The sequence below is a fragment of the Salvia splendens genome, chromosome 21, assembly GCF_004379255.2.
Source record: "Salvia splendens isolate huo1 chromosome 21, SspV2, whole genome shotgun sequence".
NCBI lineage: Eukaryota > Viridiplantae > Streptophyta > Magnoliopsida > Lamiales > Lamiaceae > Salvia > Salvia splendens.
In genome coordinates, this window is record NC_056052.1 from 7,761,176 (window position 1) to 7,769,935 (window position 8,760).

Consider the following 8,760-nt stretch of genomic DNA (forward strand, 5'->3'; position numbering starts at 1 on the left):
AAATCCATTTTTAGAGAGGGTTTGAGTGAGAGAGGAAGATGTAGATGAGTTGTATGAAAAAATATGAATGAGAGATGAATGGGAGATGATTTGATGTGAAAAATGGATGATGAATGTGTGTATTTATAGATGATTTTGGGAATAAAAACTTATAAAAAAATCAAAAAAACGGTAATAAAAAGGCCATATTTTTGGGAATCTGAAAATATTTGTTTTTTAATTTTTGGTATTATTTTCATTTAAAAAAAAAAATGAAATTGCCGTTGGCCAATCAAGAAACGCCACGTCAGCTGTCCGCTGGCACGGACATGCTCGATGCATCGAGCAGCGCCGCGCCAGCGGCACGGACGCCGTCCGTCGGCGCGAGCACCGTTGCGGATGCTCTAAAACTCGACCCCTAGATTGATCATTGTCCACACAGATTAAGCATCCTAAACCATTAAATTTAATTGAATTAAATTGCAAATTAATTTTGTTATTGGTTATATATTATTCTATAGCAATAAAAAAGTGATGATATAAAAATTTTATGACAAAATTTCAAACTTAATTCAAAAATAATTATAAAATATTTAATAAAAAAATTTTCTTATATTTTCCTAAATTGTTGCATGATACTATTCCGATTCTTTGTCCTACATTAAGTGTCACATTTAGTGTGGGCGCGTGTTTTAAGAAATGTAAAGAAAAGTGGGTTGATAAGTTAGTGGATCATGGGTCCACTTATATATATTAGTTTTATAATAAAATGTGAATAGAATTGTTTGGTGGAATGTGAGGTCTACTTACCATGTATAATAAATTCATTAATATTTATAATTTGATTTTCAATGTAAAATTTCTAAAAAGTTCAATTGTTTATGGTGATGTTCAGTTATTATACAAAATATTTGTGAAATATAGTACAGCATGAGTTAAAATGAAGTTTACCTATGATTAAATTAGTCAAATTGATAAGCTAATTAAGATGGATGATCATGAGATACAATGTAATTTTAACACATATAGACGAGACGATATATTGTCACATGTCGAGTTTTTAAGAAAAAGACAATCGAATAAGAGATAAAAAAATATGTCCTTTAGACCATCTCCAAGGATACACTAAAACCTAAAATGAGATAGGTAATTAGCTCCAATAGTACTAAAAAACAAATCTCATTTTTTTGTTTTTGAGAAAAAAATACATATCTTTAGGTTTACACTAAACTCAAACCTAAAAGTTTTTCAAATTTTGTGAGTAAAAAGGTCATAATATAGATAATATTCTTTTAAGTTTGGATTTAGTGTAAATAGTTGGAGTAAAATCATATTTGATATGATATTTACACTAAAATGAGTTTGAGTTTAGTATAAATGATTGGAGATGCTCTTAGTTACAAATAAATATAACAACGTAACAGTCTTATTTGAAAATCCAACTCAAATTATTGGAATTCTTCTTTTATTCCCACCCAGCCCCACATACTATAATATAAATGGCCCAACGAAACTTTTTAAACATTTCAATGGTGGTAATTGAGCTGTTTTTAATTAACTTTTGATTCCAATTGATCAATTTCAGTTAAGTATTTACAAATATATTTTACATTTTCGTATCACATTACTTTTATCATGTAACACAAAAAATGTAATGAAGAAATACTATTTCCACCAATACTAGTTAGTTAGGTTGAAATGTCATTGCCAAGATTTGGAGTTGAAACAATTATGTTTAGCTTTAATTACAGAGAAATATCGATGTTCTAAAATACTAAAATGAGAGCAATTATATCAAGGTAAAACCGTAAAAGACATGACGAGCTTGTGTTAAAAAAGAAGAAGAAGAAACTAACAATACAAATATTCATTGACAAAAGCTCTAATCTTTCATCTACTCTACTCTAAATTTATTCTCAAGAATTAGGATTTGTCTAATGAAATACCTAAACAGCAGGTACAAAGTAAAACCTAACACGACGTGATGCCCGAGATCGAGCCCTCTAAGACGACAAAAATTGCTACAAGCATTACCTTTGCCTCGGCCTCGGGGACCTACCGGACATACACCTTCCGCACGAAATGAATTTCAGCAACGTCTGCGGCTTCCTTGCTCTAATCCTCAAACGCGAAAGCTGCAAACAGGGAAATAGAACGTATATCTCAGAACGTGGACATAATCGATTCCCATAGATTTCAAAGGCCGAAAAATTGATGTAACGGTCCATAGTTCGACAAAATGTTCCACGAGAGTGTCGTTCAGCTAGAATGAAACAAGTTGCAAATAGAACTCTACGACAAATATTGCGTAGAAACCACAAGCTACAACAAGGCTTGAATCCGTACTTTGACCCGGACGGCCTTACACAACTTTTTGCGAAGATCTTAAATTAAAACGAGTTACGTAATCTAACACTAGCTCATTTGTATCAACAATCTATATGGCCAACTTCTTCTATAACCACGTCACGCACATATTGTAGCAAACATATCGATTTTCTCAATAATGATTCCGAATTTTACCTTTTGGCGATTCATTTTTGGAGCGTTCCAACATAGCAATCTCCTCGATCTCGCCTCTAGTCTCCTGCAGAACGAAAAAATATGCAAGTATCAGAAAACAAATGAGAAAAATCAAAAAAATCGAGGTATACAAAGCCTATTGTAGTTAACTCGATCCATACGATATAGACACTCACAAATTTTCTTGTTCCAGTTTTTCCGCGATTGAAACAGCTTTGCGCTTCGACCATCCACTGTGTTGAGAACATCCCTCTGCATGCTGAATCACATGAGCAAGGGATACCTTGCTTTTAACAAGGGTAAGACACTGATTTTTCTCACCTAACACGGTCGATATCTTCTGCGAAGATGTCGCTCCCGCGTTTTCTAAGTTCCGCCCATCAGACTCTAGGTTGGCGTCTCTACGCCTAACACCTCTATACTCTCTGGGGGAGGGTTCAATTTCGACGATCTCTCTCCTATTGGCTTCAGAAGACGGCATGCCATCCGTCGGCATCCAACCACCGGTGTTTGTGGTCGGGTTCACATCCAAACGAGGCATATTCTGAGCTGCGGGTAGCAAAATTGGTGCCCAGCTAGTGCTTTTTCTCGACTCGCATCTGATCTCAATCGTCACCGGGCATCTGAGAACCGACTCAAATGCTTGCAAGACGTGAAATCTGAATTTCTCCGCCTTGGACTTTGTCATCTGCGAGTTGAACAGTAATTGCACGGTCGGAGCTGCAGCATAGACATTCTTATTAGTTGGAGAGAAGTGACAAGATAACTTTGGCAACTCTAATCCAAGACTAAAAAACACAATCGAACGAGAAGCAAGTGGCACGTTTTTTACCTAGACGTAGCATATGATAACACAAAGATTCAGTGTTTTCGACTCACATGCCTCAATAAGTTATTTCTCAATCTCCAACATAACTCATAAAAGCAAATTACTTTTGAGAGAAAATAAGCGAACAACATAAATATCTCCGCTCATATTACTTTTTCGTGTGATTTGTTGCAATGTATATCCAACTAACAAGTGAAGGTTGTGTTAATATTAAAAGCACGAAACAAATGAAGAAAAATAGATACGACACAAAGCAAATTAAGGAGACCTGCGCCATAACTGACAGAGACGAGCTTCCCTTCCTGATACATGAACTCTCGTATGCTGTTCATTGGGATCTTCTCCAGCACGTCCAACCAAATGGCCTCTAGTTTCTCGTTATAAACTGCTTGTGCCTGTTGAGAGTTCATCTCGCCTTTATCGTGTTTGTTTCCAACCATGACACTACCCTGCACCTCATCATTGTAATGAACATTTGCAGAACTTCCGGCTTGAAAACCAGGCATTTCTGCATTGCTTTTTCTTGCTCCGTTTAACACCAAGGGACTGTGATTCATGCTCGTTTCGGCTGAAGAAACAGGCAGCATATACTGTTGGTCAGGAGCCAGTTGCAGGAGTGCAGCAGTTAACCATGTTATCCTGTCGTTCGATACCCTCAGCTGCTTTTCTGCTTCGGACAATGTTTTCAGTGCTTGGCGCAGTTTTTCCATATCTTCTTTCGACACTGTAAAGAGAACAGCACGAAAAATCAGTTTAAGACATGAAATCCTGTTGCCGATACAATAAACACGGATTAGAGAGAAATTACATTCACGCCTCCGAAAAAACCTCCTTTTAGGCCTTTCTTTTGTGAAGTCATAGCTTCCAGCAAGAATATCGGTTATGACTGTTGCAAGCTGCGACATCAACGCCAATGGCTCGACACCGGACTCCATGATATCCCTGAGATTCTTCACCGTGTTGACAGTGTCAGCAGATAATGCTAAATCGAGAAGATCCACCAGTTTCTCATCCGAAACGAGCCCAACCTGCAAAAACAACAACAAAAAGTTAATTTATTCTATGCCTTTGGATACATAGTTTCACATCTGAGACAAAAAAATGGCCACGAACGAAGAAACGAACATACCAGTTCTTGAACAAGGGCAACGGATATTCTCTTCCCAATTAAACTCAATTGCTCCAAAGTCATCTCAGCATCTCTCAGAGATCCATCAGACCTTGTTGCAATGAGCTTGAGGGCTTCCTTATCAATATCTAGATCCTCTTTCGTGGCTATCCACTGCAACGTATATATAATATCTGCATCCTTTAACTTTGGGAAAAAGAATTTCTGGCACCTGGATATGATTATATGAGGTAAGGCATCAAGACTCGAGCAAACAAGCACAAAAACGACACGCCTAGGGGCTCGATCAATGACCTTCAATATCGTGCTCCAACACTCAGAAGACACGGTATCACACTCATCAAATATGAAAACTCGGTACTGAGACTGAAGTTGGGAAGACGAAGAAGTCACATTCCCGAGCAGGCCAATGATACTCTCGAGGTCCATGTTACTGACAGGGCATATTTCCCTCACGTTTCGGCTCTTCCCGCTACTTTGTGCTATGCAGGGGTTGCAAAAACCACAAGGCTTTGTATGTTCAGATGCCTGGCAGTTCAATGCTCGGGCAAATATACGAGCACACGAAGTTTTACCCGTCCCGTGAGGCCCATAAAAAAGGTATAGCAACCCGACTTTCCTTCTCAAGATAGCATTTGAGAGAGCCTGCACGACCAAGTTCTGTCCAACCAAATCCCTAAACGTCCTCGGCATGTACTTTTGCGTGAGGTTTTGATGTCTCTCCTTGTTTTGATTCCGATATCTATGCTGCTCACGTGATCTACCTTCCGATGCAAGGTCTGAATCGGTTTCTTGTTTCAGCAGATTGCCAGCATAAATGCCTAACTCCCCTGAGTAATCATGAAAAAAACCAGCTCGATCAATGCTTCCACGAGAACCAGAAGGATCGAGCAATAGAGGAAATGCCTCTGCATCCGATCGAGTGGAAGAACTCGATGACATCACATGCATGTTTGGGATATCCATCCCTCGAGAATTGGAACCAGCTTTCTTCGACCTTGATTCGGATAAACCACAAGAGAGGCTCCGGCCAGCCATGTCGAGAAACGACTTCCCTCTATGGTGAATTCTCGACCAATTCCACGGAATGCCACATCCATTTCTCGGATCACCGTTGACATTCTGACCGTAGAGCTGCTGGACTTCTTCCTCACCGTGATATTTCTGTGAAGCTCGGCCCTCGCCAAACGAATTAGATGCCACTGACATCTCATTCTGCGCCTCACCACCACCACCACCACCATCTCGAACAGCTACAGAAGGCCGACTTCTCCTGTCACCGCGAAATCTGCGCCTTTTCCCCCTATTCAAACTACTCCTATGTCGAATACTAACACCTGCTTCCTCAGGATACTTATCCGAATGGAAGACACGTCTTGCATCTCCGCGATTGTGAGATGAAACTGCATCATTGCTCACAGCCGGGACATTCCTCAATTGGTCCGAGAGCGTCATAAGCTTCTTATCTTGTCGATGACCTCCTCTCTTCTCCGTGCTCTTCTCCCTCAACTGAGACGAGCCCAACGAAACACGATCACCAACCAAACCCTCCCCCTCTCCTTCACATTCATCATTTCCCACAAGCCTCTCACTCTCCTCTCCTCTCCTAGCCCTCCTCTCTTTACCACCACGGCTGCTCACAGCAGCCGGTGCAGGTGAACTCTCCGACACCCTCCCACGCTCTATCCCAACGCTACGCCTCCCACTAACCACATCCTCCCCTTCCCCTCGCCTCAAGAGCACATCAAAGGCAGACGAGGACTGCCACGAGGGCGGGCTCGCGGATGGGTCCCTCAACGACCTCGACCTCTGAAGGACAACGAGGTCCCTCATGAGCGCCCTATCCGCCAAAATGGGGCTGTTCTTATGCATATGGTTCTTCAAATGAATGCAATTTGTCAAATGAATGTGATTGCGTAGATGATCACTAACATTACCATTCACATCTTTAAGAATCCGATCACGAACTGCCTTAGTCATGATTCCACCCTCACCAATCTTGATTTACAACAACACAAAATCTTCAAAGTGTATCGCATCACAGATTATAGCAGAATCTATTTTTAGGCAGAATTTATTTCCCCCCTAAATTACAGCAATCAACACTACCATCTAATAAGCACTTTTGTTTTTTTTCACAATTACATAAATTCAACAATAAAGAGGTTTAAAAAATTGCCAAAGCCCACATCAATTACACCTCAAGAAACAAACTTTCCCCAAATCCCATATCAATTACATCTCAAAATCCAATCTTTCCCACTCAGAATTCAAGAATCCACCACCACCAAAAAGAGAATTGCACTTCTGGAATCAAAACAACAAAGCATCAATTTTTATCAGCTTTAAACCCTTAAAAATGTGTTCTTGGAGGAAGAAATTAAAGAAGAGTTTGACAAAGTTGGAGTTGGCGGCATGTAAATCTTTAATGAGAGAGGAAAAGGGGGAGTTGAGAAGGCCACATTCACCTGAATCTTGGAGTTAGAGGCAACCGCTTTTTCTAAGCAAGTGACCCGTTACCATCATTATTTGTTTCTCTCTCTCTCTCTCCGCCTCAGATCTCTATCGCTAAATCCTCGGTTATGAAGTTCACGAGGGCTCTCTAGAAAACGATGGAACACAGCTCAAATATGTGTAGTTAAATAATTGACAAAAATGTTGGGATGGAATAAAACAGAGTAAGAGAAATGTTGTCTGTATTGGGGAGTAACAGTGATGGGCGTCTGCGGAGTGAGATTTGGAGTGTTCAGAGAGAGAGGAGGTGGAGGTGGAGGTGGAGGTGGAGGTGGGGTAGGGATGGGGTTAACGGCTGCTGACAGCTGATATAAGAGCATCTCCAGTGGGCGGACATCCCACTAGGACATCCCAAAAACACCTTCTGCCACGTCACTAGAACTTCTCATCCCACTGCCACGTCACTAGGACATCCCCTCCTATGTTCGCCCTTCCCACTAGAACATCCCGCAATAAAAAAAAATCATACATTTACAAATAAAACAATTTACATTTACGGAAATAAAATTTGACGTCAACCCCTCCGAGTCCAAACCTCATACAACCGAATAAGGCTTCCCCAAAACGCGGTTGCGGAGCGAAGTAGTCCGCATACAACCGAATATGTGCAGCAATGTGGTCACGGGGTACTTGAGTTCGACGATGGATCGGCCGAGGTACCGCCGCCTGCTGCCGCCGCTGCAGCAGCCTCTCTATCGCACCTTCAACAGCGACCTCCAACTCATTCTCGCTATCACTTTCACTAGACATTCTAGATATACTTGAAATTAGAGATGTAGAGAGAGTAACTTGTTAACACAAGTGGTGCGAATGAAATAAAATTCGACGAGCCGTATATATAGAGTTTTAAAAAAAAAAATTAAAAACGGGACGTCCTACCGGACGTCCGCCCGCCCGTCGCGCCGATGTCCGAGGACACCCGACGTCCTCACGGGACGTCCGTATCCGACCCTAAACGCCACAATGGCGGACGTCCCGGTCGCCCGTCGCGACGTCCGACCGGATGTCCGACCGGACGTCCGCCATTGGAGATGCTCTAACAATAAGCTAGAAAAAGAGATTACTCTGTTTTTTTACTGCCTTCGAATGAATTGCACTCTGCTCTAATTGCACTTTGTAAGGGATATTAAATGATTCCATGAATTTTTCCTATTTGTCGTGGTAGGATTTTGCACATGATTCGAATTTCAATAAGTTACCTAATTAAAACTAAAAAAATTATTCATAAATCGCTCCGCATACGCGATAAACCTTTCATACCTTTCATCATCCTACAACTTGATTGAAGTACATCAGAAGCCCGTTGAGCGTTTTTTCACACTGCCACTTGCCTTTGAGCAAACAATACTCTCCACTTGGCTAAGCCAAGACACATTTGATTTGATGAGCACCGGTCAGTTCTAATTGATGTCATTTGCGAGAGTAGCCGATAATGTAGTTTTTGCGATTGGTCGTAAATGTGATAGTCGGAGTTTGTCGGCATATATTGTTAAAAATATTTGATTGGTTCAAAACGTTCATGTCATTTGTATGAGGCGAGTCGCACGACCTACCTTGTTGTATATGCGCTTTAGCCCTAATCCCATCCAATGCACAACAAGCGTGTTGTACTAGCAAACTGGATAGATTGGGCACTAGCTGTGGGTGCCCTAATATGATAGCTTAGTTTTTTTGGTTAAGTTTTTTCCGATGGAGATTAATTAACTGATTTCTCACATTAAATGTTGAGTCTAGATATGGAAAAAGCTTAATAAATCTATATATGTTATGCTGTTTCAAAAAGATT

The 8,760-nt window shown here is 40.8% G+C and overlaps 1 protein-coding gene across 3 annotated transcripts; it reads right to left on the reverse strand.

The window, feature by feature from the left end:
• Window positions 1-1,779: 1,779 nt before the first annotated feature.
• Window positions 1,780-7,237, reverse strand: LOC121784819 (protein STICHEL-like 4). Of its 3 annotated transcripts, none has more exons than XM_042183059.1 (7): window positions 6,929-7,237; window positions 4,461-6,458; window positions 4,140-4,359; window positions 3,600-4,055; window positions 2,679-3,222; window positions 2,503-2,566; window positions 1,780-2,114 (listed from the first exon to the last, which is right to left on the reverse strand). In XM_042183059.1, the coding sequence occupies exons 2-7, from the start codon at window positions 6,438-6,440 to the stop codon at window positions 2,010-2,012; spliced, it is 3,369 nt and encodes a 1,122-aa protein (XP_042038993.1). In that variant the 5' UTR covers window positions 6,441-6,458; window positions 6,929-7,237; the 3' UTR covers window positions 1,780-2,009. The 3 variants fall into 3 exon arrangements, with proteins under 3 accessions (XP_042038993.1, XP_042038992.1, XP_042038994.1); XM_042183058.1 differs by having other exon boundaries at window positions 4,461-6,767; XM_042183060.1 differs by having other exon boundaries at window positions 2,679-2,754; window positions 2,824-3,222; window positions 4,461-7,237.
• Between the last annotated feature and the right edge of the window lie 1,523 nt (window positions 7,238-8,760).